This window comes from Procambarus clarkii, chromosome 47 (assembly GCF_040958095.1).
Source record: "Procambarus clarkii isolate CNS0578487 chromosome 47, FALCON_Pclarkii_2.0, whole genome shotgun sequence".
In the NCBI taxonomy this organism is placed as follows: Eukaryota; Metazoa; Arthropoda; class Malacostraca; order Decapoda; family Cambaridae; genus Procambarus; species Procambarus clarkii.
This window is the reverse complement of record NC_091196.1, coordinates 19,174,286-19,190,467: the sequence shown is the minus strand read 5'-3', so window position 1 is coordinate 19,190,467 and position 16,182 is coordinate 19,174,286. Positions and strand designations below refer to the sequence as shown.

General features: G+C 42.8%; 1 protein-coding gene across 5 annotated transcripts in view; it reads right to left on the bottom strand.

Moving 5' to 3' along the window:
* Positions 1 to 16,182, bottom strand: part of sn (fascin domain-containing protein singed) — a 139,311-nt gene that overhangs the window by 15,074 nt on the left and 108,055 nt on the right. For 3 of the 5 annotated variants that reach the window (XM_045749764.2, XM_045749761.2, XM_045749763.2), the window contains exons 2-6: positions 6,749 to 6,899; positions 6,188 to 6,288; positions 5,753 to 5,959; positions 4,842 to 5,096; positions 4,542 to 4,692 (exon numbers count right to left, since the gene is read on the bottom strand). In XM_045749764.2, coding sequence (XP_045605720.1) covers positions 4,542 to 4,692; positions 4,842 to 5,096; positions 5,753 to 5,959; positions 6,188 to 6,288; positions 6,749 to 6,899 — 865 coding nt within the window. Of the gene's footprint in view, positions 1 to 4,541; positions 4,693 to 4,841; positions 5,097 to 5,752; positions 5,960 to 6,187; positions 6,289 to 6,748; positions 6,900 to 7,000; positions 7,094 to 12,161; positions 12,264 to 16,182 lie in introns of those variants that run through there. The other 2 variants (XM_045749762.2, XM_069302042.1) reach the window with 2 other exon arrangements.

Sequence of the window (16,182 nt, the reverse complement as noted above, 5' to 3'; positions counted from 1 at the left end):
GCATGAATAGCCCGTAAGTGGAGGTCCTGTTGAGCCATTACCAGTATCAAGAGCTGATACTGGAGATCTGTGGAGGTGCGACTGCACCCTGCGTGACGGGAGATGTCTCCCGTGAATGTATTAATGGCTGAGGAACGAGGGAGGGGTTGTATATTAGATCCCTCTCCACGTCTTCTGGCATCTAAACCGTCACTAATTGTCCTGGTGAACGTATAGGTACACTACAATTTAACAAAGTTAGGGTTCAATGAACTACGGCAATGGACGTTACACAAGGGACCACAGTAACACGCTATTGACAAAACTTTTTCATCAATAATAAAGAAACGGGGAAACCTTGTCAAGAATTAAATTATACGTGGGTCCTGGGACCTACAGCTGACGGATTTAGAGAACTGACAAGTGCAAAGTAATGAAGCTGGTCCCTTTGAACAGGAGGCCGGATACACGATATCACACCAGAGAGGAAATCCACCTGGAATTTGACAGAATGGGGGGGGGGGTTAGGGGGTTGATACTACACCGAAGATGTCAGAAGCCCAAAAACGTATACCTGCAGCATACAGAAAGTTTAAGAACCATTTTGAACGTCAATTCCAGAGCCAAGAGGAAAGATTAAACAAGTTAAACCACCTCATTTGCAAGCGACTGTAGACATGATCACCATAAAAACAAATATAGTAGACTATTGTAGCAGGGGTAACACATATGGGGGGGGACCCATGTAAACTAATGAGCCACAGAATTTGTTGTGTCGGGAAAGCGAACAAATGAAGTGGCAAAGGCGAGCTTCTCACACAGGTTTAACTAATGCCAGAGCCTAAAAGTCTGTAACTTATATACCAGTTTAACGTACGGGAGGTGGGATCCAAGAGCCGGCACTCATCCCTCGCAAATGCAATATTAAAGTCCCTAAATATTAAAGCCATGCCATAGAAAATGACTCGTATCTTTGAACCCACCACAGGAACACCACCGCCACCAGGACACGCGATCCGCACCGCCACAACATCGCAATACCACAATCCCGAATTTCATCACCAGTCCCTCGCAACAATGTGTACGGTCATCATGGCTAAGAATGGACGTTTCTGCTTGACTTGGGGCAACACAAAAGCAGTTTGTCTCTTTTCTTGCCACACGGGTGGTCTTTTGAGAGGGAATTTGATTTTTTTAAGTGGAGAGAGGTGTCGAGACAATGGCGGGTGATGGCAGGCACTCGCCGTGAAACTCCATCAGACACGTTAATTTATTAATAGACACGCCCACCCAAACACTACCATATGGGTCACGTAAATATCCGAGGCGGTTTCGGCTTTACCCTTTAGCTGCATAAGGTTCATTATGCACCCCATACCTACCCCCCGGGCTGTATTTTAACTGAGGCACATAATGGACTCGGGAACTGAACTTTTTTTATTTAGCAAATTAATCTCTATACATCTATAGTCCTTCACAGCATGTGGTTCAAGAAGTGATCCACAACAGTTTACACAGCAATTTACAGTGATGAGCCAATTACTTACTAATGCTATACACACCCTTCCAATGGACAACAGCTGTGGAACTAAAGTCATATGCATAGACTAAATATAGCACACGAACTGATACTTTGCTAAAATTACTGGTAGCACATTTTAAATGGAATACGAACACATTTAACAGTCGTAGGAGAGCACGCTTTGCAATGACTTCATTTATCAATATGAAAGTATATTTATTGTGTATCACCATCTAGCGCACATTTTACCACTGCCCTTACAGGATAATTCAATGTTCCATATGGCACCCGATAGTTTTTTTTTCTAGCTTTGTTATGGGGAAATCAAGTACCTTCTAAACAAACATTTCCTACTACCTATTTCCTGCTCTATATTAAGGTTACAATAACAATGGGTTCAAGCACTGAACACTGATGTTCTATAGACAAAGAAATGGACATCTGTTGTGTAGATCAAACGTTTTATAGACAAATTTATGATAAATTTACAAAGGTAGAAGATCCAATTACCTGCTGCGTTTATTACCTATATGCTAAAGTTGTGTCGTACTTTTCCTTTTAAGCAGTGGATGGAAGTGATCAAATTTTTAACGCATTTCCACTTGCCGACAACCCGAACAGGGTACCAGAATATCCTCACAGTGTGGTATCCAGCTTACACTGTAGTCCGTCTCCAACATTCATCTGCCTGTCCCTTAACCCCCCCACCAATTCATAATTTGTTGTTTACATTTTCCTGTGCGGGGCCCCAAGGCTTTGACTGGACCTTTGAGTCATTTTTATCTTAGTGGGTGGACCCAGTATTTATGACAATGTTGGCTTCAGTAAGGTTATGTCCAATGTGTGTGACAATCTGGTTTCGTTTTTAACGACAAGGCAAGATAATCTTCCAGTGATCTGTTTGGCATATCTACAATGCTGATATTTCCTCTTTCTGGAACCACGACTCTGCCATAACCGACTCCCCAAGTATGTTTATTGAGATAAATACATCTCAAAGGGATAGAGTAGCTTAGGCTATTTCTACCCCCCAACCGACACCCCTCCCATCTACTACCTTCTTCTAACTGGCTATTTAGCCATGTGCAATCTATATCATCCTGAAGCTACAGAATTATTGTTCCAAACCGTATTTTTATTTAATAATTTACTTAAATCTTATTTGTTTAAACTATCAAGAATTTATTTAACCACACTGCTAAAATACGCACCTAAATTTTTCATTCCCAAGTCGACATAAAATTAAAACTAGCAAGACCCGGCCTCAAGCGTGACCTAGTCTTCAAGGGAAGTAGCCTATTTCGCTGCTACCGGATATATTCCGCTCCTCCCGGCTATATTCTGCCTTCACCCATTTTCAGGCCAATTTTCCACCCGAATACATTCTATCCATGATTATGTCTACCAAATTGCCCGTAAAAATAGAATGATAAATTGCAGACCTGACCATTGTCATGGAGGGAGGAGGGCCTTTGTTCACATGATTATCATATCTGAAAAGGTTCGGTATTCCAGGAACTGGGTAATGAAAGCTTCCGAACTCCGGCATAAAATTCAAGAGGCTATTTCCACATCGCTACTTTTGGTACAATATTCTTTGCTCCTTTAAAACATTATGTACTATTATTAATTTCCCTAATATCTACCTCTAACAAGTAGTGTGCAAATTTTAAATTATTATCTAGTTACAAATTACATGTTATACTAGAATACAAGTTAATTTGTGCATTACTGTCACAAGACGGTGGATCACCACCTACATATAACCCCCCCCCCCCAACCAATACAGATGTAGCAAAAATTGACCGTGGTCATTGCTGCGACACATTTGTGTATTTGTCACGGCAAATACAGTTGTGCATTTGTTAAAACCATGTAAAATATCAAAGACACTTGGTTCAACACTCATGTGGGGCCAGACAATGTATTGTGCAAGATTAGTCCCATGGATCCTTCGAAATGGTTCCACCCGTAAGCTGGTAGTGTGGCATGAGTGGGCGGGAATCTTGCGCATGCCTAGCATGAAGGAGACTGGCCGCTAGGATATGCTCTCATTCCGCTAGGTCGGCCATCCGCGTACTATACTGTGCTGGCTGGCTGCCTTGTTTGTAGGCTTCCCTTCACAACAGTTAACCATGCTAACAAAAGCCTTAAGTGATCTAGGTAGTTGATCACAACCCATTCATTACTACAGAACATGCATATATTTAATTTAAATTAAGACAATTACCACAGTGAGGTAACCACATCCCAAATATTGGTAGCATTAACTGCCAGAGCAAATACCCAACCCCCTCCAAGCGCGTCCATAACTCCAGTGCTGTTGTCATAAATTGTAACGAGTTTGGCGATTGTTCAATTATCATACTGTCCAGTGGTTACATGAAAACACCTGTCTAGTAAAAGAAAAAACACCACCCGTCCAAAGCCAGACAGTCACGACACAAAAGGCGGTGGCAGCGACCGAAATGGTGCGAGCGAGAAAATTACTAAACACTCACCAGTCCCCCCTCAGACACTTTTAAACAAGTGAAAAACACTGCACAATCAAATGCAAAAATAGCAGCCAGCCACTGCACATTCCTCTCTAATTCTGTGGGGGGTTGGGGGTAGGTGATGGGTTGCGGGGACTGAATGGCTGACAAGTGTTAGTAACCCAAACTAATAATGTGACAATCCCTTCGGTAACTTCCAGCCGAGCTCCAAGATTGCTACCAATCTCCCACATTTATCAGATTAGGCTGGCCATGAATTGGGGGCAGAGTTTGGAGGAAGAAAGCCTGGGCCACCTGGCACTGGTAGTAACTAGTAGTGGAGGTAGTTTTTGTACAGACGTTAGCATCTTGAGCCCTTGTCAGTGTTGGCGCTGCATGACCCGCCTCCCAACACCTCAACGGACGTCACACAAACCAGGCTCATTTTGTATTATCCTAAACAATTTTGAATATTATGCAACTCGCCAGCATGAAGGCTATTTGCAATAATCATCCAGTCAAGATACCGCACCTGTGCAAAGTAAGAACAGTCTCTGAATACTCACCCTGCTTGACCGAGACGTATCTGGCGTTTAGGAGAGCACCGAAGGAGGCTTGGGGGAGAGAGTCTTCAAGTGCAAACAGCTCGTCTTTAGTGACTGTGTTGGAGCGAGTTTTGAGCACAGCACGGGACCCGATGGGACTCAAATACTGACCCTGTTTATGGCAACAAAAGAAAACGGCAAATCATACGCATTCTTAACTCACTTTATTAAAATAAGTTCCAACAATGTCATTTGACATCAGTTTAATAAAGAATTAAGAGTCAAAACCATGTTACTGGTCGTTAGTGTTGAGGGACTGACCTGGTAATCTCTGAGGGCGAGGGAGCCGTGGTGGTACTCGAGGCAGAAGAGACACTCCCGGCTGCAGTTTGCCACCAGCTTGCCGTCCATGGCCAAGTACTTGTTGTTAGTGGTGTGGATGGCGTACTTATTATCTCTGAACTCTAGAGTGAAGAGTGTGTCCTCGCCCCACGGTACATTAGCGTCCACCTCAATCTCTGTACCCTCCTCGTTCAGATGGGCGTACCGCTTGCGGCCTAGCGACCGCAGGTTTACCTATAACACGCCAATAACTATAATGAAAACTACAACCGTTAAGGGATCGCAAGGATATACTGTACAGGGTCTTTGTGCAGTTTATAAATAAAAAAACTGTTCTAAAAAGGAGAATTTTGTGGTCAAGACTGCACCCTGCTAGTAATGCAGGGAAATTTCTGGACTACATTTTCCCACAAATAGAATGACAGCTAATCCCTTTGCCAGTATGCTCACTGGATCCGTCCCCACCGGACTTTTTCCCCAAGTTCAGTGATAAAACTCATTTACTCGTCAAAACCTAACTTCGTGACAACCTTCGTACTAAACTGTTGTGACTAATGTCACCCGTGACTAATGAACAATGCATTTCTTCAATTTTGTCTGTAATAATGATGAACATATTTACTGTGTTCCTAGAGATTAAATATACTGCATGTGCCACACTAAAACTTTATTAATCATTTTACAGACTGATGCTCTCTATCGAAGTTATTACAATTTGTACCTGCACAACCACTTTGTATGTAGACAGGTGTCCCATTTGTGTGGTTTATAGGCCAAAAGCCTTAAACCAAATCAAAGCTAAAAACTATCTAGCTTAACCTACGACAAACTGAAAACGGTACCAATTAAAACAGAAAAAGCAAAAGTTAGATGTACTGTAGACTAGTTACCTGTGGCCTGGCAGCGAGGTGGATACTCCAGAGCTCTGCGTCGGTGGGCACCTTGGCGCTGCAGATAAGCTTGTCACCTCCGGCGCCCAGGAAGTAGCCTCGGGTGACGTTACGCAGAGCCCAGCGGCCATGTTCGTCGTCCGTCACCGACACCTCAAACATGCACGACATGTCCCGCTCTTCACTCTCACATGTCACGTTCCCGTACTGCACAATCCAACCATACCACATATTAACTCTGATAACATGGTTATAAACTTTTAACAATATACAGACCGCACATATCAATCGAGATGATCTCTAATAAGCATATTTGCGACTGTGTATATATATGTATGAACACGTTGTACCGAACGGGATGAGAAGAGCTTGAGCTACCTCATCCCCTTGTGCGTATTTATACCTCAATAAAATTATTTCAATCTAGAATCGCACCTGGTCGACGGAGATGTATTTATCGAGGTGAGACTTGAAGGCAATGAGATCTTTCTCGGCGGGTTCCAAGGTCCACAACTGTTTCTTTTTGAGCGACACACCTGAAGGACAAAAAAGGGCAGCGCATCACAACTATATCCACAAGGCTTACCACAAGTTGAAACTAATCTAGGCTCAGTAATCAGAGCCACAGTTCAGAGTGTCTGGTTTTTGTTTTGTGAAGCAGGTGACGAGACTTTCAAATGTCTCATTTCGCATTTCAGCCAAATTATGTAACTTCATTGTGACGATAAAGACGATATTTCCAATTCACATTAGGCTAGATAAAACAGGTTAAGGCGTTTTAAATTTTTTACGGTACACTAAAATTAGTTTAACGAGACTTGCAAATTGGTTTACAAAGTGTATTACAATGTATTAACTCTGTAGGCAACCTAAAATAGAGCAAGGTCTCGCGATAATGTACTTTCCATTGTTATAAACTTGATCATTCTTGAATTGAATTCTTTAATTCAATTCTTAAACTTGAATTCTTGTGGATTCAAACCTGTATAAACTTACCATTAGCATTGATCTTGAAGCCAAAGGTCTCGGCGGTGAGGTACTTGGCCTTGGCGTTGATGAGGCCGATGGTCCAGCAGCCAGAGCCGTTAGAGGTGCCGTTCAGCTCCCCGCACCCGTTGAAGCCGTTCACGCCGTTCAGACGAGACATCTGCCGGCAAACAACAATCAACTATTAGACCAGACTCGCACTACCACATGACTCAAACAAATATATAATATGACACATTGGTATCAAAGCTCGAGGCTAACCATAGCCCGTGCTACTTTCCCCGCTCCTGTGCCAGGTAAGTTACGGACTCACCATAGCCCGTGCTACTTAGAACTTGTTCCGAGTAGCTGAATCTGTAACAACAATATCAAAGCTAGTTTTAACTGTTGCTGGCACTAAACACTATAACAAGCATTCTTAAGCACCTGGTTCTGTGCACCTAAGATCAATAAACATGAATCACTACTATAAAACGCTCAAAGCTGCACACCAGGCCATAGGGGTTACCCCAGGAGTCAAAAAAATATTTCAATAATCCTAAAGTTTCATCGATGCAACAATTTATGCAAGTCATGACCAATAACCCCACGACTCGCAAAGTCAATTTAAACGTCAATGACGCTGCAATAGCTGAAACTATTAGGCACCCAATACAAAACTTTGGATAAAAACTGCAGTATATGCTTATACACATTACAGCTAAATTGCCACAATATATATCCCAAGGCCATCGTATATCGTCATGTGCTATATTCACAGCAGTTTCACCCCCGCCCATTTATGCTGTATTTCAAGGAGGCTACATTACGTCTATCCTCGCATCCATGTATGTAATACATACATTACATATAATACAATATGGTTTCTACCATTTCGAAGATGACTACGGCCTATTCATATGGCAAATTATACAACTGTTCTAGCGCCTTAGGCCCCAAAGGCGCCTTAGTTTGAAAGCTCCCACATTAATCACTCTCACCTCTCCACGTCTCGCGTTACTTGCAAGATTACACTACGTTGTTTATGCAATCTCCCAAAGTTACCTAGTTCCCCCCCTCCTTTATTACGCGCTTGCAAGACGACATTCCTAGCACTAAGACGAAGGAAGGAATTATCAGGGGAAAGCACCAAGTCATTACGACTACATAGCACTTTAATAGGGTCAGTATAAGGATTTGGGATGGGACAGGGAAAAGAATGGTATCCAACCATCTGGACTGTCGGGGATTGAACGCCGACCTGCATGAAACCGAGACCGTTGCTCTACCGTCCAGTCCAAGTGGTTGGGCAACACTGATACGAGTCAAAGGAAGTTAGTTTTAACATTTGTTAATCATTCATTCTTGCATAAACATTTTATGTCCCCTTTTACGACATTAGGAAACTAATAAATGCTATATAGCAACATAAAAGACTTTGATCACAAATGTTACACAACGGTGAAAAACTACCTGGGAAGGAGTCTCAAGATATGAATCTGCTGCTGCAAGATCCATACCACAGCTAGCCTCGCATAATCACAATATTGACAGACGCGACGTAAACGCTTTCATACACTGCGTCAACATGCTCTTCAAAAGCAAGTAATGTCTTCAAATATTCGAATAGAATTTAGGAATCAGGTCTAAAAAAAAAAGTACGGCGACTGCTTCAATCAGCACAAATATACCGGGCATTTCCAGTTGTTACAAATGTAGAGTAGGTACTCTTGCCCCTGGTAATGTGCCGTAACTGTGTAAACCATAAATGTACGAACTGAACAAGTAAATTCTGAAATTGATTTGTATATAATTTGTTTTTATTCATCTGGAAGTAACAAGCACGCCCATGTTTGAACAAATCCAATGTAGTGTAGTGTGTCACGCCTATGTTTAACTGTGTTGGTTTCGGGAGATTGACGTCTCCTGCAGCCAGGTCTGACCAGGTCTAGTTGGTAGTCTGGGCAACAAACGCTGTTGGACCATTAACAGGTATCTCTTGCCTGCCTTTAGTTCATAACCTCCTGAGAGGTCTGCTAGTTGTTCCCCTTATGTTTACAGGAAGTGACGAGTCTTGGTCGTTTAATATTTGTTAATTACCTAAACGTATGAATAAATGTGTATGTGTACCTAAACGTATCTATGGAACCTCATTTTAAAACGTGGCTATCTTGCACTCCCTACCAGACGACCTGGTCTGGAGATTTCAGTGTGCAAATTTGGAATCGGTATCTAGTATTTTCCTGCATCTCGCCGTTGCCAGTATAAAATAAGCCTGTTCTTCGCCGTTAATATATCTTACGTGGCAACCCGGCACAGAAAAATAGGGTTTAGCATGCGTGTAAGCTTTTACTAATTACGCCCAGGTGTAATCAGATTTTGTAATGTCTATATTTTTAAGATTGATAAAAGCTAACATTTACCCACTTTATGCCCAATGTTGAAGTTTCAGGAGGTGCTCAAGTTGCCTCCTCTTTAGTTAATACGCAGACTTGGGTTGTGTACAAACTTACCCGTCAAGTATTACCAAGGTACTCCACATGTATCCATATTTTTGTAACGTGTCGATAAGCCAATTGAACATTTTGCTCCTAATGTGAAGGGCTTCATGCTTTCTTTATCAACCTTTGTGGAAGTGTTCAAATGTCTTAACCTTAACACGGAACTTAAAGAACAATTTATGGTAGATTTTTGCCGCGAGTTCAGACTTGCAATAAGAACCGTGCCAATAACGTAGGGAAACCGAGTACAGTATTAGTTTTACACGACAGATCTATAAACCTTTTCCAACAAGGCAACCATCGATGTTGCTGGAACAATTCGCAAACAATCAAGCTTCGAATACCATTTACCTCTTTCTTGCATTTTTGAGACCACTTACATGTATCTGAAAACAAGTTGTTTAATTCTAGAATCACTGCTCTCGTCGCCTAGTGAAGAGCCCAACATTATATAGTTTGTTACTTATTCCTATTAAATTCAAATTATCTAACTGGAAACTTTCAGAACTTTAGTTCCATGCAATATAAAATTTTATGTTGACCAGACCACACACACTAGAAGGTGAAGGGACGACGACGTTTCGGTCCGTCCTGGACCATTCTCAATCGACTTGAGAATGGTCCAGGACGGACCGAAACGTCGTCGTCCCTTCACCTAGTGTGTGGTCTGGTCACCAATATACAAGAGATTCCCTGCAAAAGGCGTAAATATTTTACCGCTTTGTGTACGCGTTTGTTATAATTACGAGCACAGGGTAAGCCACCACTATCTTGCGTGTAAAAAGTGCATCCTTTATTTTTTGCTGGTTTTGCTTCCAAATGATTCAGGACGTTAGATTAAACTATATTTTTGGTTTAGTTACGTCGCACTTCCAAATCAACCAGTTGTGGCAAAATTGTTGCAAATTTATCAAATAACTGACGTAGCAAAGCCTGACAGCTGGGTGGACAGCGCTTCGGATTCTTAGTCCTCCACCGGGTTCGATCCCCGGTGGAGGCAAATTGGCAAAATGTTTCTTTCAACCTGATGCCCCTGTTACCCTAGCAGTAAATAGGTACCTGGGAGCTCAGACCGCTGCTACTGGCTGCTTCCTGGGGAGGGGGGGGGGGGTAACAAAAAGGAGTCCTGGTCGAGGACCGCGCCGCGGGAACGCTAAGCCCCAAAATCATCTCAAGATATCCTCAAGATAGCTATGAACCCTTCAGAACTTTCACCAAACTCAACGTTTTAATACACGTTTGGATGCTGTACTTTATTAGTACAGGTCATTACAGCGTTGTTATACAAACATTAAATTAGACTACCCAAACTAATACTGAACTAAAAGTCATTCATATACAGTACTAAAGTTTTTTACGCGTTTAATTTGTACTGTGAATTCTTTGCTAAAAAGTATCACTCCCGACGAGTTAAAAGCATTTAAATTTATATCGATTGATTTTTTAACAACAGTTATATTCAAGCTCTTTGAATGATTTCTATAATGCATAGAAGTAATGTGAACCAAGCCTGGAGCTGTCCGCCAGGAACTCCAAACGACAGGAAGGCCTTTAGTCGTTGACGCTCCTCAATGATCTTCGTGAAACAAATTAAATCGGTATTCTCGCAGGGACTCGTTACCTAGTTTAACAAGTTTTCTTCAAGACATTACAGAATACCACACTGGCTCACTAATTCAATTTCCAATTCTCAAAATACCTATAAAAGGTAAATGTTTAATTCTTTTCACACCAAGAAAATGGAAATGCAGTTCAAAAAATGCTTGTTAAACAGTCTTCTAATAGGCCCTAGGAGCTGTAATAAGCGCGCGCTTATAGGATAATGCCATTTAAAATACAACAAATTATTAAGTCTCACCGTACACAAGTCGGTTACAACCAAGGTCGTCAAATATTAAGTGGCACTAAGCGAGAACGGGTAGGTGGGCCAGCGGGCCGCTCCAAGCAACAGCCTGTTTGGCAAAGCTCTGAAGCAAAGCCAGGCCCTGAGCTGGGTATTGGGAAAACACTGAACCTCATCCAGGCTCTGCTCTACCCACTACAGGGTCACAGGGAGACAGGTCTTTGAGCAACCCGCCCTCAGGCCATGCTCATTCCATCCACCGGCTCAAAGACTGCATTTATAAATTTTAAACTTTTCTAATAAAAAAATGCAAATTCAGGCGTAGGTCTGTTGGAAATTATTTGTATATTTGACGTATGGTGATACAGATCAGCGAAGCACTGAGAAATTCGAACGGTAAAGTTGTGTAAAGTGCTCTTGAACAATGGGGGTTGGCGGGAGCATGGAATGAACATTTAGTCTTCACTAATGAGGCCTGGTTGGTTTGAGAGCAGGAACTCTGTCTGCAGTTATAATTAGTGAAGTTTAATTGTGGTAAAAAATAAAATTATAGTCTATTAATCTTACTACTTCCAAAATGAAGTGTCTTCTGCTAACATTAAAATCTTCCCAACTGAACGTACAACAATGAAAATCCATAACCAATAAAAATACACAACTAGGAAAAGCCAATATATTTGATAATTAGTCTGAAATGAATTAAAAATATAACGTGCAATTAAATACTAGGAACAACCACTTAAGTAAGCAACGGTCTTAAACTGTTAGAATACGATAAACTAGAATGGGGGGTACAGTGTTACTCTTACTTATTTTTCCTTTACCAATTAAAACTAAACTGAAATGTTGCACCTCCAGCAACACAAACACAACCAACTTCAAGAAATGCTACACACATCTGCAGCCCCAACAGCAAAGTTGCTCCACCCACTTCATTAAAAAACCCCTCACTGTTGGCGGTTTATCACGCACTAAAGCCATTTCCAAATTATAGCCCGATCATAATACCAGTGCCGCCAAACAAATGCGTAATCTTCCACGCAACACTAAGCTAGACCAACACGAGCCGTAACGCTGAAAAAGCTAGACGAGAACAGACCGAGACTTCCTCCATGGCTGGTAGACGAGAGAGGACTGAGGGAGCCGGTGTTCAGGAGTCCAACTGCTCCCCAACACACAACTGTCTCCAACCACTCCCCGCAAACCACCACTTACCGTAGGCTTCTTCACCTTACACAGTTTCCTCGGTTTCTCTCTCTCTCTATATATAGATTTCTTTTATTGGCGATAGTTTTGTTGAGCACCGCGAACAATTACGAGGCCAATATATTATTAAGCGATGTTGTAATCATTGTTTACACGCTTGCCAGCTGGGTTGACAGGGCTTCGGATTCGTAGTTCTGAGGTTCCGGGTTCGATCCCCGGTGGAGGCGGAGACAAATGGGCAAAAATGTTTTCCACTCCTGATTGTTGTTGTTGTTGTTTAAGATTCGCTACCTGGAACAAAGTTCCAAGTAGCACGGGCTATGGTGAGCCCGTAGTGATATAATTCACCCTGATGCTCCTGTTACCTAGCAGTAAATAAGGTACCTGGGAGTTAGACAGCTGCTACGGGCACATCCTGGGGATGTGTAATAAAAAGGAGGCCAGGTCGAGGACCGGGCCGCGGGGACGCTGAGCCCCGAAATCCTCTCAAGATTTACACGGCATGACACGTGACTGACGGCGCCAAACTTCACGTGGATAGTAATGGTCATATTTCCACGGTCTTACTTTACACTATGACCACCACCTTAACCTCTCCGCTCATCTCTAGCTATATATCTCTCTCTCTATATATATATATACATAAATCTAACTATATCTAGTTTCCACGCGTCCTCTAGTTCTACCGTTTATCGCTGACAATCCCTCGGTTCATAAAATTGTTCATGCACATTACTACACGCTCTCGGACATTGACCACCTAACACATTCAATTTTCAAGAATGTCTGAACGTCTATTTAGGCCACGTATGCTCCAGGCCCCAGCAACTCGTCATCGGGAAATAAATTTTCAAATTTATTTCAATCCTAATTTCTCAAATATAAACTAATATTTTCCAATATTAAAATTGTGTGCATAGGCGTAGGTTAGGTATTTCAGTTGTTAGAAATTACTTTTATTTGTAGTATGTGGATGAAGAATTCTGTACAACCCGTCTTCAGGCTATGTTCATTCCCATCCACCGGCTGACCCCAAATATGCAACCATTCAAAATAGGAATTTTCTCTAATTTTAAATTATTGTATTAAGAAATTACATTAACGTGATGTATCATGTAACATGCATCCCATCCTCAGCATGGCTCCAACTGCTTTTCTTATACATTATTATTATTAATTATTATTATTATTATTATTATTATTATTAAACATTAACATTTTGTGCATGTTTAGGCGTAGGTTCTGTCAGCAACTATTTGTTGTAGAAGCATTTACAGTTGTGATTCTAACACAGGTTGTTAGCAAGGTACTATTCTAGAAACGTTCGAACATCAGTTGTGAGAAATGCAATGTAGTCCTCAGACTAGGCTTGTTGAGGCGGCGGCCAAACTCAAAAACAAAAAGTTTAAGGCATTGCGTACTCAAAATCTGATAAACTAGCATTTGGCTTTTCTTTATATGACGGACGATGTCCTGAAGCTTCGGCCTCGATTTTAGTTTCCAAGGTGTTAATCCTGTGAAAAGTAGTCTCTGCATCTTTCATTATCGAATATTTCCACAGAAAGAAGTCTTCAAACAATAGCAAATTACCCTTCACTGACCTATACAACGCAACTGGGAGCTGCGCTAACGAGATCATAAGATTCATTACAGGAGGCACAGCAAGAGTGCCATAGTTGCCAACCTTTAGTCACGGCCATCCTGTCCAGAATTCTATAGTTCTATATACCCGCCAAACACACACACACCTGAAATTACGACGTTGGTACAACGTTCGAACAAGTTTTAACACCACCTAACCAGTTATAACAACCAATATAGAAAGTTGTAACAACATTCAAATACGTCATAAACACGTTAAGCCAAGATATAACAACTTTATTACAAGTTGTAACAAGCGGAAAACAGACACAGTTACGGTTTGTGTTTCCAGGGATACAGAGTTCAATACCACTAATAACAATGTGAATGGGGAGGCAGGAGCAAGATGGAGAAAGGAGCGGAGGGGGTGAGAGAGGACACACAGACCAGACTTATTAGGGTGGTTAGTGTGGCAAGAGGTCATGACAGGAAGTATAACCCCCTTCCTACCCCCCCCCCCACAAGCACCAACTGCGTCACGCTCCCGGTGACAAGGTGTAGCCGCAGGCACAATACAACGGTCAGCAGTGACTTTCACACTGTGCTGCCTGTCACACGTTGCCTGTCACATTGTACCCCGACACGCTGTAACTAATTATTAACCCACAATATATCCACACACATTGCAACAGGCTTAATATCAAATTGTACTTGACTTATTACAAGTCAATAACGGTCATTAATTAGCAAACTAACTGCCCGAAACGCTGCGCGTACTAGTGGCTTTACAAGATTGTAATCACTATGCTATGTATCCTCACAATCCCAATGTACCTTCTTGTATATATATCAGTAAATAAAAGTACAAATAAATTACTCTGCCAAAGCCCACTGGATTAAAACATGAATTTTGAATCATCTCTCATCAACACTTACAATATAATTTGGCGTGAACAAAAACCTAAAATTATAACATTTACAAACGCTAATATTTTCGAGTGCCTGAAAGTTTAGCTGAACTCAGTATAGCCCCGTGTTGCCATCACCGACCAAGTTGAGGTATAGCCCCGTGTTGCCATCACCGACCAAGTTGAGGTACAAGGACCCAGCTTCATGTAGGTGCAACTCCTTATACAATTGATGACCAGAGCACACACTAGAATGTGAAGGGACGACGACGTTTCGGTCCGTCCTGGACCATTCTCAATCAACTTGAGAATGGTCCAGAACGGACCGAAACGTCGTCGTCCCTTCACCTTCTAGTGTGTGGTCTTGTCATCATACTTTAGCCACGTTATTGTGACTCATCAACTCCATATACAATTGCTTAGCTTGGCGTGACGGGTAATAGGAGAGGCACAAGAGCCGCGCCACACTAATGGAGGACTCCTGCCTCCTCCGGCTCCCCCCCACCACCACCACACCGGAAGTGGCCCCTTCCTGACACCCTGATAGTGCCATCTCTCCTGGCTTTCGTCACAACAGGTGCCACGAGGCACCCAGCCCCTCCAGCCGGAGACTAATGAAGCTTAGTATACTCGCACTATGTATACCGTAGGCCTAGTGGCATCTGGTAGTGTGCGGCACCCAATAGTTTGCTTGGGGGTGACAAACAACGTCCCTAACGGTTGTGGGGGTGACAAGCACCGTCCCTAACGGTTGTGTGGGTGACAAACAACGTCCCTAACGGTTGTGTGGGTGACAACGTCCCTACCGGTCGTGTGGGTGACAAACAACGTCCCTAACGGTTGTGTGGGTGACAAACAAGGTTCCTAACGGTTGTGTGGGTGACAAGCAACGTCCTCTAACGGTTGTGTGGGTGACAAACAACGTCCCTAACGGTTGTGTGGGTGACAAGCAACGTCCTCTAACGGTTGTGTGGGTGACAAACAACGTCCCTAACGGTTGTGTGGGTGACAAGCAACGTCCTCTAACGGTTGTGTGGGTGACAAACAACGGCCCTAACGGTTGTGTGGGTGACAAACAACGGCCCTAACGGTTGTGTGGGTGACAAACAACGGCCCTAACGGTTGTGGGGGTGACAAGCAACGTCCCTAACGGTTGTGTGGGTGACAAACAACGGCCCTAACGGTTGTGTGGGTGACAAACAACGGCCCTAACGGTTGTGTGGGTGACAAGCAACGGCCCTAACGGTTGTGTGGGTGACAAGCAACGGCCCTAACGGTTGTGTGGGTGACAAGCACCGTCCCTAACGGTTGTGGGGGTGACAAGCAACGTCCCTAACGGTTGTGTGGGTGACAAACAACGGCCCTAACGGTTGTGTGGGTGACAAACAACGGCCCTAACGGTTGTGTGGGTGACAAGCAACGGCC